We start from the raw sequence: 20,137 nt of genomic DNA on the forward strand, positions 1-20,137 counted from the left end.
TGAAATGAGTTTTGGAAGTTTTTGTGATGTACAATTGTTGAATATGTTAAAACAGATTTACAGATCAAAAATTAGACTCTCAATGCTTTTAATTAAGCTAAAATATCACCTTGAGCTTAATTTGCATAATTAATTAATTAAAATTAGAAATTGATTGTTTCAAAAAATCTTATGACACAATCTTGTAGATTATGACGCGGGTCTCACGCATGCAAAATTTCATCGCGATCGCACCACCGATGGCCGAGATTTCGGGGGGGGGGGGGGGGGGGCGGAATCCACACCCCCCCCCCCCCCCCCCCCCCCCCGGTCTGAGCATAGCCAAAAAAGCCCGGCCCCTTTAGGGTTAACACTACGATGAATTTCCCTAGGTATATATCAAGCAAAGCCTTCCACATACCACTCGCCAAGACTTGCACGCATGCTCCTTCAGAGTTTGGTTTGTTTGTTTTTTTGTGGAGAAACAAACCTGCTTCCTAGCTTCTCTCCCAGTACTGTCAAAGTTTCATCAATGAAAATCCACGTCATATGACAGACTAACAAATGAACACTCTACTCAGCCCTTGCCTCGATACACCTAACTTTCCCTCAAGTCTAATTCTCATTCCCTCTCCAAAATCGTCAAACTCAAGCCTGACCTCCCTCTTGACCACATCCCTGGTGAGGAAATGTTCGTATAATTTGTGCTCTACTGAAATGGCATCAAACTAAGAACACACAAATATTTGGGGGAAATTCAGAAAATGCACTAATGAATTCCCTCATTTGCAAAATCACCAAGCAGCTGATGTTCACTGAAACTGGCCTGTCATGAAAACTTAACCAGAAGTCAGTGTACCTGCATACATCTCCCGGTGATATCAGTGACTCCGTCCATAACACCATTTCCCCTTTCACTTTTCCCCATTTTACAAATATCCCCTTTGTAAATGACATTAATCACAAAAGATGATGCACCTGTTTCATAGCCTCCTCCCCGATCCAGTCGGAGTGCTTGCGGATGCTCTCGAGGAAGTCCTTGAGGTCGCTCATGGAGGCCTCCTTGATGCTCTCCCGGATGCGCGGGATGTTGTCCGCCATCCGCTCGCAGAACCGGTATCGCCTGACTCGGGGCAGGTATGTGTGCTCCAGCTGTTCGAGAGTCTTAAGGGCGGGGTAGTACCTGTATCCCACGGTTATGGATGATAATTTGAATAGACAGAGGATGATGAGGAATAGGGGCAAGGTACACACACACATGATGAAAGAGGAACATTACAAAAAGTGGGTCACATAAATTTGGTACTTTCAAACTCCCTACTTCAGTTTCATTTTTTTATGAAAAGTATGCACTCCCTCCTCTTCATACTGACATGCATGTTTAGGGAAATGTGATTCCCTCTGTTTTCTGAAAGAGGTAAGTCAAGTGCTTTTTCACTATACTAGAAAAAAAAAGAAAATGTGTTTAATTCTTCAAATTTTCAGATGTGTGACACCATGAAATGTTGTAGTTTTTTCATCCAGCAATGGCGGCACCAAAATTCAAAAACTCATATCAGCTGATTGGCTGATTTTCTTCAAACTACACTGGCAATGTGTTCTACTAATATTGCTGCATTCACTCTATCCACATTTGTATAGTTTTGGTTTTCATTCTCCTTCAAAGTGAGCATGAGTATTCCTATAAATTTCTAATCAATCACAAACTGCATATTCGAGTACAGGGCTTTATACACATACATGTACATGTACATGTACATGTATGTAGGTCTCACTTAACACACAAGAAAATAACCATACAAATCAATGCCTGTCTACAGAAATTTCCCAGCCACAGAAAATTCTCCCAACACATAGAGCATAGTTCAGTAGTTTCTCAATGCAAAATGTCTTGTTTGCTCTGTAAACACTGTCACTCTTTATTATTTTGTTATTTCTCATTATACATGGAAGAGTGAGTCCAATAGATGGAACATAATGCTTGACTGGGGAGAGGGGCCTACCTCTTTCTTTCATTTGTGTAAATATTGCACAGGCCAAGTATATACAATGGACGTACACACATGCACACAGAAATTCAATGATGTGAAATGTCTCACCGTTTGCTCTCTATTTGATCGTTGAGCTTGCAGTACATTTCCAGCACTGTGAGAAGAAAAAACAGAAAAACGATGCACAGGTTTAAAAAAAAAAAAAAAAAAAAAAAGAGCTGCTCCTCTGCCTAAACCATGTCCCTCATTTAAAGCACACTGTTGGCAAAAGACTACCTCAAAAGAAAATCAAATACAAAATTACATGATGATGCAAATATCTAAATTGCTTTTGACTTGCCACGCTACTGAACCATGTTTACGTGACAAGTGCTGCTTCCATAATGCAGGCAGGACACCAGAAATTATGATAAAATATATAACATAGAATCATCTCCCTTCAATTGTGCTACTTTTTCCGTCAAATGCAGTTTGGTCGGACTTCCCAAAATTTTGTGCCAAATTATGGTTGTAGTTTTCTTCACCAAATTTGCACTCGGCAACCACAGCATGACTAGGAAATTTGAGGGCTTTTTACCTTCTTTTCTTTCTTTTTTGTTTCCCTCTCGTAAGCAAATTATCAGAAATACAATTTGCTTCAGTTTACAGGTCAGACTAATCTTCTATATCATTAAGAGAACTTATTAAAGTACAGGTAAATAAACTGTATTGCTAATCTTCACAAAGAAAGACTTTTTTCACTCTTCTTTTTAAATCATGTTGACACATGTTTTCATTGACTTCTTAAAGAAGAAATATCATCTGTGATTGAAGAAGTCAAGACTACAAATATTCCTCACTGTGTTTACATCAAAACTAGGTACATTGTACTTTTCATAACAAACATGGAGTCATTATGCATCTATTAGTATGGAATACAATACACACTTACAGTAACTTCAACAGAGACTTGAATTCTCAGGTGAACACTGATGCAGAGACCCATGTTTACAATCAACTTATCATTTTGTCATATTGTCATTCATCTTGGTATGTGAAAGCATACTCCCTGTAAATCATTGACAAAATATTTCCTACAGTACAATATAACTCCACTCGGTACAAATCATTAACCAGGGTGCCACTTCTGATCAGCAGAGCCTGGACAAGTGCGTGACAATGTTTGGCTACTTTGGTTGAGTCATCACATACGTATACCTTCAACAACAGAGATTTCTACAATGGAGAAAAAAAAAAGTATGATCAATATGTCCGCATTTTCGTGTGTGTGTGTGTGTGTGTGTGTGTGTGTGTGTGTGTGTGTGAATGTATATTTTGTGTACATACAGACAAATGCAAATACCAGTTATTTCGATGGGTGGTGAGTACATGTAGCTATACAAGTCTTTCACTCCATCAGAAAATTTTGTGATGCTATTGAATTTGTTATTAGGTTACCCTGCATCACTCTCCTTTTTTATTTTCCTTCCTTAGTGTTGTTGTGATTTTGGGTTTCTTTTTTCATTTTAATCCCTTATTGCCCTGTCTTTCTCTTTAGATCAAGGATTAAACAATGAATCAGTCACTGTGTACCAATGCAAAAAAAAAAAAAAAAAAAAGGAGCATGATCAACTTCAAACTACTTCCTTCACTGGAAAATGGCAGATGTTGAAACTTGGTATGAAAGGGTTAAAGTTCTTGTCATACATGTCTGTGCTTGCATAAAATTTGTTTTGGGGAAAAAGAATGAGATAACTTGTTCACTTTAGTTCATTCATTTCATTTATTCATTTTCACTTTATTTCAACACACTGATAAAAAGGAACTTGCTCAGCCACTGGCTGTTATTCATTGCAATCACATTTTTTCTTTATTTACTGTTAATGTTTTCAAAAACTATGCTTTAATGATATAATTCCATTTCATGTCTTCCTCCTGTAGAACAATCAAGATATTTCCCCTGGATCTACGTAAACCACAACCACAAATCATTCATCTTGTGGGAGCTGTGTGTTTGCCGAGTCATCGACACAACCTACCAAAACCTATCACTACCAATGTGTACAACCACAAACCTTCGTGTTAAGAATTTGAGGAAAATAGTTCGTGTATCCAAAGCCTTTCACCATTAATAGACTTGGAGGACTTTTCCTTATTTATTCTTCAATCACAAAACAGCAAGAGCAGAGCAAAACTCGTTCATTTCCTGACATGACTGCTACACACAAAACTTAAAGGACAAGTCCACCTTCACAGACATGTGGATTGAGTATTAAAATGCAGCAATATTAATAGAACATATCAGTGAAAGTTTGGGGAAAATTGGACGATCCATTCAAAAGTTATGAATTCTTTAAAGTATCTGCACAGTCACTGCTGGATTAGAAGACTACTACAGTGTGTGATGTCACATGCGTAGAACGATATAGACAAAATATAAAGAAAATTCAACATATTTTCACTTTTCTTGAATAATAAAAGAGCACTTGACTTGCCTCTTTCAGAAGGCAGGGGGAATATTACCCTTAACATATATGTCAGTAACAAGTTGAAGGGATGTGTACTTTTTTTTTCCAAAGAATTTTTTTTTTTAATTCTCTTTACATTTTTCTCGTATCATTCTATGCATATGACATCACAAACTGTAGTAGTCTTCTCATCCAGCAATGACTGCACAGAAACTTTAAAAATTCATAACTTTTGAACAGATTGTCCAATTTTCCTCAAACTTTCACTAATGTGTTCTACTAATATTGCTGCATTCTCTCAATTCACATGTACATGAAGGTGACCTTGTCCTTTAACCCTACAAAGCCCAAGGGGGGGCACATTGTGCCCCCCTACCATATTTTCGCTTGCCACTCCTACACCTTTTACTCGATTTCAACCAAATTTGGTGACTTTTCCTAAAATCTTATTGCGAACATTTTGATATATAATTTAGCTATATCAGATATTGCTGGTTGCCATGGCAACCGTAAACTGACAACCATGTTCGTCAGATTTTGCATGATTTTCTGTTCAAATTTCAGTTAACAATATAATAATGGATTGAATGGGGGTTTTCTTGGCTGTAATTTGCTGAAGGACCAAAATGTGAAGTTATTATGGTTGTGAATTACCCTGAAATGGTCTTCTTATTATTTCCTTTATTTTTTATATGACATAGGCATCAAACAATAGACATAATAGAAATAATCGAAAATATAGCATTTTCCAAAGACTACCCTTTTATTTTGTGTTATCTTCACACAAGCTTTGTCTGTAATATCATTTCTTCATCATATTATCAATCTGCAAACTTAAAATTTCAATATTTTGGAAATATGAAATATGATACCAATATATGTACCCATTCCAAGCAATACATCATAGGTTTCATATATTTCTTTATATTGTATTGAATAGCGCCCCCACATGTTGACCTTGAGAAATTACAACAGTAACAAATAGTGAAGGTTGACTTGCTTTTCCTTTGTGGTAAATATGAAAATGATTTGATATGAAATAAAAACATGTATAGTTGGGATAAAGAAATAAAAAGAAAAAACAAGATTTTAGCATATTTCCTATGTATTTCTTTGTATTTTGGTTAATAGCGCCCTCAGTGGATGACCTTGGGAAATTTCAAATGTTGGGTCTTGTAGAGTATGAGTTGTTCCACCCATGTGCCAAATATGACGGTCATACATCATATAATAAAGAAGTTATATAGGGGGGCACAATGTGCCCCCCCCCCCCCTTGGGCCTGGAAGGGGTCAAAATAGCTTGGGCTTTATAGGGTTAAAGGGATTGTAGAGTATCAGTGGAGATGAGAATTGGGCTCTTAACTTTTTGTGAGATACCAAGAAACCATTTATAAAATAGTACAGGGCATACCATCTTAAGAGGAATTCAAAGTTTATAAGATCAAAATCGGTTTTGGAATTGCTGAGAAATCCAAAAACAGAGTGAAACAAAGCGATCCTAATAAAAGGTGGGTCCCACTTTTTATTAGGAATGCTTTTTTTTTATATATCTCAGCCATTTTAAAACCAATTTTCATCAAATAAACATTGAATTCCTCTTGGAATTACATGCTCTTTCATATTTCATGAGAAGTTTCTCAGTTTCTCACCAAAAAATATTAGAAACCTGATGTTAGGTCTCAACCAAAACTATACGCTCCCTTTAATGTTAAGCGATTACTGAGCACAATGGTTTGTGTATCCAAGGTCTTCTACCATTAAAAAACCTGGAGGATTTTTCCTTATTCACTCAATCACAAAATGACAAGAGCAAAGCATAACTCTCTCGTTTCCTGATGAGACTGCTACACTGTACATGGAAAACTCAAAGTAAATTTCCTATTAACTTTTGAACAAAAAGAGACTGCCACCGCTGCATGAGAGCCACTCGATATGTCAGACAAATCGGGAACCATTGCTACTCACAGGGGAAGGGTGAGTCATGGAGGTATACACACATGATTGCAGCGATAAGGCACGGCCAACAGGAAAGTGAATCAGAAATCAAGTTTTCATTTTTTTTTCTCTCTCTCTCTCTCTCTCTTTCAGAACAGGCCACTTTGTAGTGGCCATAGTGCTGTCATAGCATAATCCTAGCAAGAACTGACAGTGAACTGTACATGTACATGTCGGCGACAGTATCGTATATGCAAAGAAAATGCATGTACAGCAAGGTGCACTGTATTTAAGGTCAGGCCAAGATTGTGTAGTATCTCTCACAGTAATATCTAATATCAGCATTATAAGTATGTCTTTGCCTGTATGAATGCCTCAAGATTTTTGAAAAAGAACCAATTGGCGGATACTATGGATCTACAGTGTATGATTGAATTAATCTTTATTCGCTGCCCACCATGGTATGTTCGAAAACCACGACAAGTTCAGGCCTGCTAGTGCAGAATTGCCCTACAGTGAATATGTGCACTGACATATAAACAACGATATGAATCTAACAGTGTATACATGGATTAGCAGACTGGACAAAAGAAGTCCATAATGACCAATCAATAATCTTCTCCGAACTTGGCTGCTTGAGACAGCCTGTTGTCTGACAACATTTTCTAAAGCCGTAACATAGATTCCCGAGTCTGGCCAACCTTTGCCATGCATTGTTTCTCTAAAATGTATACACAAGCACAATGGCTGTCATACCAGTGTGCCACTGATCAGAATACAGCAACATCAATGCACATGTACAGTAATACAACATGTACATACTTGTGTACAAGGCAAAGGAACGTCCTATATCTTAGGTTTATTAATATTCACAAACACAGAGTAGTACAATGCATTACAACATCAGGAAACCGGGTGTCTGTATGTTGACTGAATGTACAAGTACTCACAGTACTGTACATGAATGAATAAAGGTCGTTACACTTTGTGTGGTTTACACTTTTGTGTGGTGATGTAGTTTACAACTGTCTCCACCATTTTTTGTATTTGTGGCAACCACAGGGGGACTAGGTGAGGACTTATACAGGAGGCACCAAATCAATGATCAGTTTTAATATCTTTCACTTCAACTTCAGGTACAAAAGTAAACTGGTCATAGTCTTCACACAATGGGGAATAATCATTCACACTATGTTGAAACAAAGTTCAAATGGAAATGTTTGTACAACCATATCCACCATTCTAGTATTCTTGTGTTGTCTGTCATACACAGACAGGACATTAGTCTTTTCACCAAAATCATTGTCCATTATTCATTGGCTGTGTTAAAATCATGGCAGAACTACAATGTATTTGTTTACAGGGCCCATTATAATAAATATGGCATATTGTACACTGCCACAGAAAGATCTCACAAGTAATACTCAAACTTAACACTCTTCAGTAGATGGACAGTCTTTCTTCTTATCATTATGTCATGCAGTATGATCTTTCATTAGATTTTTTTAATACAATGTGATCAGTTTATATTCCATGTGTAATGTAAAAGGTTAGAACTCAAGGGAATGTGAATGCAATGTGCATATATTATTGTTTTTCTTTATCATATAATGTACATTACATTGTAAATGTACAGTACCTATTGCACCAGGCACGCTGCAATCAAGATTTCAGTTTGCACCATGTACAGTACCCATACTGTAACTCAATCATTCATTACATTAATGTATCAGATTCAAACAATTTTGTCATTTTCATCCCAATGCACCACACACAAAATTAGAGCATGAATCTCTTAAGAATACATTCTACAGATGAAATGGCAATTCTCAAACTGATTTTGGTTCACAAAGAGCACTCTGAAATTTCATCAAATAAGAAAAAAAAAAAATCATTAAGAAATATATATATTTCTTCATTATCATAAAGTGGAAAAACAAATGTTTATATTTTACACTCTTTATATTTTATGTACAAAGTAACTCTATGTGACTGTAAATCACTGTACACCACTACACTGCACTATTCTTACACACACACACACACACACACAGTGGAAGAAGGCCTATCGTAACTAATGCATTTCTGGGTGACATGTGGCAATAGACAGAAAATGAATTTGTAACACACAGCATGCTGTACTGTCGAAAATAAACATTATATGGCAAGTTTTGACTGAAATTCTAAACAAGAGAGGAAAATACTACCATGTGAGTTGTTGTCGGGGAAAAAAAAAATTAATGCACTCTTTTCCAATGTAAAATAGCACATACTGGAAGTTCATTAAACGGCAAGCGATATTATAGCAGGGTCAAAAGTGGTAATTTTTTTGTTGTTGCTGTGGTCATACCTGGTAGGCAGGTCTGGAGATGGTCGATGGTGGCCATGATATTCCGCAGCTTGCTCCTGGTCATCTGTAACTCTTCGGCCTTCTCGATGACCGGCTGGCCAGATTTCTGCAGTGCCTGGTTGGTCGTGAGCACACCATCCTGGAGCAGACAGACCATTTTTAGATGTCAAAGTATCACTTTTTGTCTTGAACCATGGAGAAACTATCAATCTGATGTTGCAACGCACTGTTTGGTTGAACCACTTTCTGTCCATGTTGGTTGGTGTGAATAATTCATATTTGTATGGAACTCTACAAATGTAGCTGCAGTCACACTGGCAAAACTTTGCAAATTTTAAGTTCGCAAAGTTTTCGAAGTTTTGCCAGTGTAATCACAAACTTCTTGGAAAAAATGAAACTTCTCGAAAAAATTTCCTGCTAAAACGAATATTCCCCCCCCCCCCCCATCTTCTCAAAGTTTGTGCAGTCTGGATGGATGCAACTGAAATTTCGGAAGTTTGTCACATGACCTGCCCATTGTAGTGCCTGTGAAGGAAGTGCTCACTGAGATGTACATGTGTGCATTGTTACGTCACAATCAGTAGCTGTCAGACGACATGCACTCTCTTCTATGTTGTGCATGTGCACCAAGGACCCAAACTACACAAACTGAAACTTCATGAAGTTTGGGTGTCAATGTGAATGGATGAGCAAAGTTTGCGACAAATTCTCACAGTTAAACCTAGAGAAGATCTGCCAATGTGAACGCAGCTAGTGTGTCTTCCTTCAATTTGTACAGAGGTACAGGCACAACACAGAATTTTTTTATTTGTAGACATTGACCAGCCATCAATATTCATATTTTAATGCTTGGGTAAAAGCACTGGAAACTCTCTTCTACTTCAGGTCTACAAATTACTCTCAGGCATGGGACAAGAGAGTGCGTGCATACGTACCTTCAGCCTCTTTGCGTGAGCTCTGACTTGCAGGAGCTCACCGACACTGTCCACAAAGCCCTGGTAGTGGAAATTGCACATCCGCTCGATGTCGCGATCATGGTCGGCGATGCGGGCCTTGAGGTGCTCGCCGAACTCCTGCTGCCCTTTGCCATCTTGGATGGCTCTGGGGAGATACAGCAAGGGATTGGAGATGGTAAGCATCAACGTTTACTCCCCCCACAATCCAAAGACTCACATGACGAGACAACTCATATGAACTGGGTGCAAAACCAGCTGGTCTGTACAGTTATCCACAATCCATGCCGCGGAAAAAAAAATAATGATTTGTTCAGAGAGTGCAAATAAATGTCGCTAATCACTTGTTAACATAAATTACATGTGAGAATGTAAAATAACATTTTCTTTGAAATTTCTTTCTTTTAACCTTTTATTTTTCCATTTCTATTTGGTCGGTTGAGACTAGTTTCAGTCAACCCCCAGGAATTCTATGACTTTTATCAATGAAAACAATGAGACAGATATCATCATGGATAGGATAGGAGAATGACACATATAAAAATAAAGTGTGGGTGCTTTTGAAGTATTGGAAGGTATACAACCAAACAAACAATCAACAATAATAGGCTTTAATGAAAGATATGAAATGAAAGCTTTTTTTTTTTACTCTCCCTATAGAACACTAACAATGAACAGTAAATAAATTATTACAAAAAGATACAGCACAATGCAACAAAAATACAGTTTCTGTAAATGAAAGGATTAACACTTTTTCACACATGAAATGATGAACATTTATGTACATAGTATACAATGTATATATGATACCCTTTCATCAACTTAAAAATCACACATTTAGCACAGTATGAACAAATGTCTGGGCTGTACTTGCTACATGCTTCCTATAAATTTGTAAATGCTTTCACTTTCATCACACAAATGCATTTAATACAAATGTAAAAGAGAACACACACACACACACTGTATATACTCATGTGTACATGCTCTGAACCAAATGACAGAAATACTAAACTGCAAACCTTTCTCGACCCTCACCCTAGATAGTCGGGTACCTAAGGGGGGGTCACCGTGCATCCCCCCCAGGACTCCTCGAAACTTACATTTTCAGGATCCTCATGACATACTAAAACATAATCAAGATGTTAACAGGAGCGAAAAGTGGCTGTTCTAGGTGAAATTTAATGTATTCTATTGTTTTTCATAATTTCTTATGTATTTCTTTGTTTTTCAACTTTTTCAACTTTTGTTTTTTCTTTGTTTTTCTATTGGAAATTGTCACTGACCACTTTTCTACCATAATTAGCACAAAACTAATCAATGAAAGTGATTAATTGTAAAAATAATCAGGTTTTCATGACTTTCATGGCAGAGCACTGTTTTCCATAGGAAATGTACACAAAAGCACAAAATTGTGCCCGTTTTGGGACGACATTCCGTTACAAAAATGGGCGTGACTTCGCAAAAGTATGCGGGGAAGTTGCAAATATGGTCTCAAAAGTTGCGTGAGACTTGAACAAAACAAAGTCAAGTAAGTTTTGAGGAGTCCTCGGGGGTGCACAGTGACCCCCTCCTCCCCTTAGGTACCCTACTATGTAGGCCCTACATGTAAGCACATATTATATATTACATACATACATAAGGACGGGGGGTGGGGGGATCCGCCCCCCCCCCCCCCTCGAAGTTTCGCGCTATAAATCTGTCGCGAGGCTTCTTGACTTTGTTTGGTCAAGTCTCGCACAACTTTTGAGACCAAATTTGCAACATCCGCGTATACTTTTGCGAAGTCACGCCCATTTTTGTAACGGAATGTCGTCCCAAAACGGGCACAATTTTGTGCTTTTGTGTACATTTCCTATGGAAAACAGTGCTCTGTCATGAAAGTCATGAAAAATTTATTATTTTTACAATTAATCACTTTCATTGATTAGTTTTGTGCTAATTATGGTAGAAAAGTGGTCAGTGACAATTTCCAATAGAAAAACAAAGAAAAAACAAAAGTTGAAAAAGTTGAAAAACAAAGAAATACATAAGAAATTATGAAAAACAATAGAATACATTAAATATCACCTAGAACAGCCACTTTTCGTTCCTGTTAACATCTTGATTATGTTTTAGTATGTCATGAGGATCCTGAAAATGTAAGTTTCGAGGAGTCCTGGGGGGGATGCACGGTGACCCCCCCTTAGGTACCCAAGTAAGAGTCATTACCGTGCAACACCCAAATAAATTGCTCTTTTGCAGAGGATTAACACTCATCACGCCTTCCAAGGACCAGGAAATAGTCTTTGCATGACATTCTCAAGTATTACACTTGTACTTTCCAGAAACATTCCCTCCCTATCTATCTCCTTCCCCCCTCCCCCACCCAACACACAAACACATTTAACACTGCCTATACTGTAGCCACAAGCCACACTAACTTTGATTCACAGAATTGATATTCAAAAATGGGTCTGTGAAATATCATGATCGATGTTTGTCAAATATCATCAATATTATGCCTATCATCCAGCTTTCTATCACAACAGCATTCTGATTTAGCTTGAAACAAAGTGCAACATTCCTAGCTGATCATTTGTTGCTTTGTAGCAAAATACATAATAACAATATAGCCATTTGAGTTCACAGGGTGTCACGCTAAAATTACTGACATTTGACCCGATCATCACATGCTCATCACATGGAATCTCCAATACCATACATATTTACAGATCGGGGGGGGGGGGGCATTTCATCAGGTGTTTTGTCGGTGATTTGCACTGACAAATTTGCTCTCAGCCAGTCAGATGCAAGGATTTCAGAAGATCAAAACAATTGTCAGTGACTGTCAGTGACTGACAAGTTTCATGACACACTGCCCTGCTGAGTGATTACTTCATCAGTGTTCAAAACAAAAACTGTCTCATTGGGCAAAATTTTCATTTTTATACAAATCTTGCACATACAGTCCATTGTAGTTTCACTCTAACAATACAGTGTGTAGAAAGCGTGTGACTGATGCATAGAGGAATGAAGTCCAGTGCTACTGAATTAATTGTAACATGCTCTGGTGTAAGAACTTCAAGATCCAAAAATTCTATAGCTTGATCTCTTTATCTAACAGTACCCTTAACTTGTGTTTGGTCCTGGCATCATCCGATGCTGGAACCATTATCATATCCTGGTAATTATCAAAAAAGAGTTCAGATCAAATCACATAAAATGTGGTTTCAATACTGATGCAATTATTTTTTTTTTTTTTACATTCATTGAATAAAAACACATTCTGCATATTTGTTTTCTGTTTTTATCAAAATAGATCAAATGCCACTGAGTTTTCCCTCTTCTTCACTCTTCAACTACCATAGCAAAACCCATATAAAAGAGCAAGCAAGTTTATAAGACAAAAATTACTATTAAGCATTTAAACAGGAAATGCACTTGTATCACTCATTTCAAAATTTGCAAATGATTGCATTCATAATCTTTTCAAATCTTACAGAATGCAGACTCACTGTCATTCTTGGTAAATTTAATACATCATGATATCTTGCATCTTCATCAGATTTAGTAGCTGAAACGTGCAAGGCTTACAACTGGTTTCTCCAGTACCTCAGTAGATTTTTTTTTTCTCCCTCTTTCCACATACAAGTTAGAGATTTCATTATTTCAACAACTACATTCTTCATGACATACAGGCCCCTACATGTTTGTATTTCTACTGCTCAAACATATGTTGTCATCTCCAGCAATGCTTATTTTGAGTGGAGATCTCATAGATTTGCAAAACAAATAAAAAAAAACATGATGTTTAACATCATATCAAAATCAAACTTTTAAAGATAACATCCAATTTAATTTCATAAGAGCAGAAGAAAAACAGGAAGGATATTGGCAAGATGTTAAGACTTATTGTATGGACAATTCTGGAATGGTCAACAATACACAATGATACTTCTCTTATTGTCTGGCTGGGGGGGGGGGGGTTCAGCATTTGTTACTTTTATCTGTAAATTAAACCTTGTCTGAATATTGTATACCTGTAACTATGAATGAAAATAACATCATCAGCATCCAATATCTTCAAAGGCAAATTCACCCAAAAGCTGAATCCAACAAATACTAACTACAAAACATTGTACTTCAGCTGGAAATCTATTTCACGGGCTTCTTGTACACAGGAGTCCTCATACCTCCGAATGGTTTGTATGAATATCCACTCTTCTGCCCGAAGCACATACTCCGGATGTGTGACATGTTTAAAAGCACACGATATCCAATACCTGAGATCAGCAATCATTTTGGGACCGCTTTTGAAAATGTCACGCTGAGTAACTATTTGATCGATCTTTGCACGCCACATATGACCGATTGCAGACTTGCGGTACAAGCTCATTCTTGAGGTGGGGATGAAATACCAGTTTGTTATGAGAAAAGTTGTATATTTGTCCAAGCTGTCCTGATTACAGTGTCTTTGTCCACAGCAAGATCATAAGTCCACAGTCCTCATGTTGTAAGAGTGGCAATCTGAATGAGTATTCTGTGTGTGCTGACAGAAAAGGCAGACTAATGCACAACAACTGTATAATTCTTGGCTTGGCCCATTTCAATATGGCACGACAAGTGTAAAATTCTTGGCTTGGGGTATATCAGCATGGCTAGCATGAAAATTGGCCCTATGCCTGATCTGAATAACAGATTGATCTTGTTTACTCAAACATCATGGCCATCCATCTTGATTGTTTCTTGTAGTACAAATGTATATTAGAGAACTGCTCAGACTATGAAAATATCATCTTACCCATACCACTTTGTCATGCTTTGTGAATGACCTTGTGTAAACACAGAGCTTGGTTAGACTCATACAAGAATAAATCCTTTCAAGTTTATCTACAATTAGAGCATTAGGCTCTTTGGTGATATAGGGATTAGACAGATCTCCAGAGGGATTCAGAATCAGATTTTCTTCCACAACGAATACTGATGTAGCATAAATGCATTAACTGCATCAACAAGATCAATTACTGTTTTGACAGTCAGTCTGGCCAGCTGACGTCTGGCTCTATTAAATGACACAAACACAAATAAATCACCAGCCCCACCAGATGCAGTGTGGAGTACAGAGACAGGGCTGTGTAACGTTATAAAAATCACAGAAATTAATTCATACATTTGTATCTTGTACCGGGTACACGACTTTCTATCAAATCGGAGGGGGGGGGGGATGAAACAGCAAGGCTGAGCAATTGGTGTTGAATTGTAGGTTGATCGCAGATCAGGAAAACAGCTGGTATGATTCTTAATGATAGTGTCACAGACTCCCAAGAAAAAAAAATGCATGATGTAGAAAAACATCGGGCAAACATTTTAATGTGAACTTCGATCTTGGCAGAAGAAAAACAGCAACACAACAATTCACATCAGATCATGCTACAGTCACATTAAGCAAAGCCATGCAATGCAAATTTGGATTCTGACCCTTGACCAAACTGGCTCATTAATTCATTGGCTTTGGCACTTGATATCGAATCTGGCAGTGTATTGCTCAAGTACAGTGCAGTGGTACAGCCGTGGCTGTGATCGTGAATGGATCGTAGGTTGGTGAAAGTGCACTGCACTGACGAACAGGGTCTATGCAATCGCTACAAGATCGAGTCTAGCCCAATGAAGATTCCCATCAGAATGAACCAGAATAATGAATAATTATACACGCCATCATGTTGTACATACCGGACTAACAATGCAGCAGCTGTGCTGTACACCGCAGTTTGGCTAAACAGCATTTCATTTGCTCGTGGACCCCAGCGAGTTGAATCTAATGATTTTTCTGCCTTACACACATTCTCTCAAACATACAGAGCCCACACTCCTGTATATCGCACGATCACAGCTTGCGATAATCCTTAGACCCACACACACATACTCTCATCAGGCGGCACTGAGTCAGAAATTTATCCAGCACTTCCGCTGCCTTAGTTCATTTTACCACACACTCTTCAACGACAGGAAGGACTTAAACCTGAAAATCTGGCCGACTGAAGTCGAATCAGAGTCTTCGATGATGCGAATAAGCCGCTCGAAGTCTTGTTTCGGCTCCTCCAGCGAGCCTTTCATCCTTTGGTCTCCGCCAGCCATCATACACACAGCAGCGGTAGCCAGCTAGCCAGCGTACACTACGTCTGTACGACGTCTACGGGTACCACCGAACCCCGCCTGTATACATGGCCGATATTACTCAGGAGAACCCCTCGCGGATTTCTCATACGATTTGTGCGTGAACAGCAATAACCCACACAGAATTTCGAAATGACCCGTAGAAAACTCATCATTTATTCATAAGGTTAGGGAAAAGGGGTAGGGCCTATGAGAGCTCCCCGTTCATCAGCCAGCGGCAGATGGAAACTTGAACTCTGCTTCTTGCCAAATATTAGTTTCAAGAAATAAAGTTACTTTGAAGATTGATGATGTATCATACATGTCTCAGTGTAAGATTCATAACACAACAAAAACGAATGTCGAGTGTGTATACTGTAATACACACGCATTATACTGTACTCAAATCACTGCAGGGCTGATTGTTACGCGTGTATTTCAGTGGCGCCAGCGGAACCACTTGTTGGTTACACAAAAACATATAAAACAATATTGGTATGCACCTGTAAAAACAAACACACATGAAACAATTGGAAACGAAAAGGAAAGCTGATACACATTTCAGACATAGTTTCAGTATAAGTAGAGCAATAAAAAAAAGGAAAAACGTTGGGTTTTATTTAAGCGTGAATGAGACATACGCTATAGTAGCATTTAGTAGTGGTAGTAGAAGGTGGAGGCATCTACGACTGTGTTATACCTTATGATCGGAGCTATCAACTCATCCGAGTTCTCGATATCCTGGATGACAGTCTGAGTATGAGTTGCTGCCGCATCGACGCTCACCATGGTCGCAAATGACACGGCCAGGCCCACTTTTCTCCATCGCTCTTCCGCCATCGTGGCCATGGCTGCCGCCAGAAACCTTACACCAACAACGAAGACACACCTCTTTGTGTACCCTTTGGCAGCCGTGCCGTGTTTGCATTCCGTAAAGAGAGTTTATATTTACACAAGAACGCTATCGGAATCGCGAGGAAAAGGGCACAAAAGACCTACTGGTACGTGTAGCCATGCACAGATCCATATCCCATGGACGAAGGTATATAGACACACCAAGAGAGATTTCCCTCTCCCTCGAATTCCACCGAACAAAAGATTAGTCAACCATAAAAACAGCTAGGCAAAACGGCACTTGCGGTGTAACAGATGCTGGCATTCCCTCAGATCTACTGAGGGAATATCTTTAATAATGTTTGTTTGTTTGTTTATTTGTTATTTTCTGTATTCAATGCCAAAAATTGTTATTGCCTAAAAAAATTTTTAAAAATCGTTACTTGTTCGTCTTGTGTTTCCTAGCTGCTGGTGGAGCTTAATTGGCATGCGATTAGCATTGAAAATAGAAAAAAAAAAAAATGCAATGAAATTTAGCAAAACAAAATGAAATCTCTCATTTTTTTCCGGATATACATTGTAAATATCAAGACCCTCGTGAAGTGATCGGGTTGTTTGACGGTCCTGTTGTACTTCATGGAAAGCTTGAAAAAGAACATAATTATGCAATACAAATACAATATTTGCATTACTGTGCAAAAAAAAAAAAAAAAAAATTATTGCCCTTTGTTCATTGTTCATAATATTCCGCCATCCATTCCGCCGGCTCATTGACGTAGCCCTGGTTGGTTGGTTGGTTGGTTGGTTGGTTGGTTGGTTGGTTGGTTGGTTGGTGGTTGGTTGGTTCTTTGTTGGTTGGTTCAAATGTTCCATGTGAACTTATAATCATGTAGTAATGAGATCTTAAAGTTTTGCTATGATACTGAATTCATTTGAACGTGCACATGGAGTTAGTAACATGGTTGCCGCTTTGTTTGACAAGTATCAGGCAAGATTTCTGGTCACGTTATTAAACAACCTTGGGATCAGTGTGGATTTTGAATGTCACTAAACATTGAAGTGTTTACGGCATATTAAGCGCAAAGAAAGTAGACAAATCTTTCGATGAAAAGTAATTGTTTTGGCAGCAATTACTAAATATGTTGTTCCTGTTAAAACAAACAAAAGGGTATGGCAATTTTAATTGCTTTTGCTTATTTCGGGATATTCAACGAAAACATGAAATTTCATGTGAAATAACGATGGGTAATTGTAAGTTATAAGTGTGTATAGTTAATGAAATCAGTGCTCTTGTAATGCATCAAAGTATACTCACAAAATATTTACCAAAAGGTAGTTTATAGGATTTATAGACTCTTGAACTGTACCATGTAAATAATATGTCAAAAAGAAAATACAATCGGACTTTCTGCTTTAAAAATAGTGAATCAATTAAAATGTAATTTCGTTATTACCTTCATATTAACCCTATAAAGCCCAAGGGGGGGGGCACATTGTGCCCCCTACCAGATTTTCATTCGCCACTCCTTCGCCCTTTATCCAATTTTAACTAAATTTGGTGACTTTTCCTAAAATCTTATTCCGAACATTTTGATATATAATTTAGCTATATTTGATATTCCTGGTTGCCATGGCAACCATAAACTGACAACCATGTCAGTTAGATTTTTGCGTATTTTTCTGTTCCAATTCTAATTTTACAATATTATAATGTATGAAATGGGCTTTTCTTGGCTGAAATTTGCTGAAGAAGCAGAATGTGAAGTAATTATGGCCCTGAAATGTTTTTCCTATTATTTCCTTTGTTTTTCTGTGCCAACGGCATAAAACAATAGATATAATAGAGATACTTGAAAATAACAGTATTTTCCAAAGATTGCCGTTCTATTTTGTGTCAAACTTTCAAACTTTCAAACTTTATTTTTCACTCTTTTTCCAACAGAATGTACAAAAAAAAAAACGATATGATACATTTGGCATGCGAGTCGTTGATTATATACATACATATATACATAGTCAGACAGGGATAACAACATGCTCATGTCCTTATGTTTGGTACAAAAAGAAACATACACTCTATTTATACATTCTGTGAAAAAAAAAGTGGAGGTACCCACTCAAAAGACTATGCTTGTAACATGTGGGCACCTCTGAGGGAAAAGTGGGAAAGAGGGGAAGTAAAGGGGGTGAAAAACTTACAACTACAAAGATTGCGGGAAACTGGGAAAGTCGGGAATAGAAAAAAAAAAGAAAGAAAGAAAGAAGAAAAAGAAAGCAAAAGTGTGAAAATAGGGAACAGAAAATGGGGAGAAGAGAGAGAAAGAGAGAGAAAAAACCTAAATTATTTTGATGCATACACCAAGGGGCGATTCCTTCACCCAAGGGGCGATTCCTTCACCCAAGTTATACCTCTAATATCATTTGTTTATCACATTATCAATCTGCAAACTTAAAATTCCAATATTATGGAAATATGAAATATGATTACTATGCATGTACCTATCCCAACCAATACATCACAGGTCTCATAATGTATTTCTTTATTTTGTTATGAATAGCGCCCCCATGTGGTGACTTTGAGAAATTTCAACCATAACAAATAATGAGCTTTGACTTGCACATCATTTGTGGCAAATATGAAAAATATTGGTCTATGATAAGACATATATACTGGGGATAAAGAAATTATACAGAAAAATCATGTTTTTAACATATTTCCTATGTATTTCTTTATATTTTGGTTAATAGCGCCCTCTATGGGTGACCTTGAAAAAAATTAAGTATGCGGTCATGTAGAGTATGAGTTGCTCTACCCATGTGCCAAATATGGCGATGAAACATCAAACAATAACAAAGTTATATAGGGGGGGGCACAATGTGCCCCCCCCCCCCCCTTGGGCCTGGGAAGGGTCAAAATAGCTTGGGCTTAATAGGGTTAAAGAAACTCCGTTTGATTTGCTTTTGTGATCACATAGAAATGATGACCTCTGTAAAGCATGTCAAAAAGTCCTTTCCCTACAAGTCTTGTAAAGGAGACACGTTGTCCATTGTGTTCCCGCCGTACAAATACGAAGTTGTTCATTGTGTTCTCGAAAAAAAAAAAATGTCTCTTTCGAAAAGGTTAATGCTTGTTTCTTTTCATTTTCAACTAATGAAATAAATAATGAATTACATCTTCAGGTAGTGTCAGTAAGAAGATTTCCGAGTTTTGCAAAGATTGGTAAGGTGTAAAAATTAATGATTAAAGAAAGATATCACATTATTAACTCATGGAAGACTGGGTTGAGCTCTTTCTCCTTTCTGATTTTCTATTAATTTTGTGTAACTATTTTGATTTTTTTTTCTTATTTTAATTCTGAATTTCTTTTTCATATATAAATTTTGAATCATATTTTGAAAGTTTTCAATGCGGAAAGTCCAATTGCAATCTGTTTGTAAGACATACTGCATGTGGGTTAACATAAGAATCAGAATCAGAACCATATATAAGTTATTGCAATGTTGTATGGGGAA

The 20,137-nt window shown here is 37.6% G+C and overlaps 1 protein-coding gene across 1 annotated transcript in view; it reads right to left on the reverse strand.

Moving 5' to 3' along the window:
- The window catches only part of LOC140242089 (exocyst complex component 6B-like), a 41,273-nt gene extending 24,575 nt beyond the window's left edge, over positions 1–16,698 (reverse strand). The window contains exons 1-5 of the mRNA XM_072321850.1: positions 16,491–16,698; positions 9,638–9,803; positions 8,703–8,841; positions 2,079–2,124; positions 958–1,162 (exon numbers count right to left, since the gene is read on the reverse strand). Of these exons, the coding sequence (XP_072177951.1) occupies positions 958–1,162; positions 2,079–2,124; positions 8,703–8,841; positions 9,638–9,803; positions 16,491–16,639 (705 nt within the window). The 5' untranslated portion in view covers positions 16,640–16,698. The remainder of the gene's footprint in view (positions 1–957; positions 1,163–2,078; positions 2,125–8,702; positions 8,842–9,637; positions 9,804–16,490) is intronic.
- Between the last annotated feature and the right edge of the window lie 3,439 nt (positions 16,699–20,137).

This window comes from Diadema setosum, chromosome 18 (genome assembly GCF_964275005.1).
Source record: "Diadema setosum chromosome 18, eeDiaSeto1, whole genome shotgun sequence".
Classification (NCBI taxonomy): domain Eukaryota; kingdom Metazoa; phylum Echinodermata; class Echinoidea; order Diadematoida; family Diadematidae; genus Diadema; species Diadema setosum.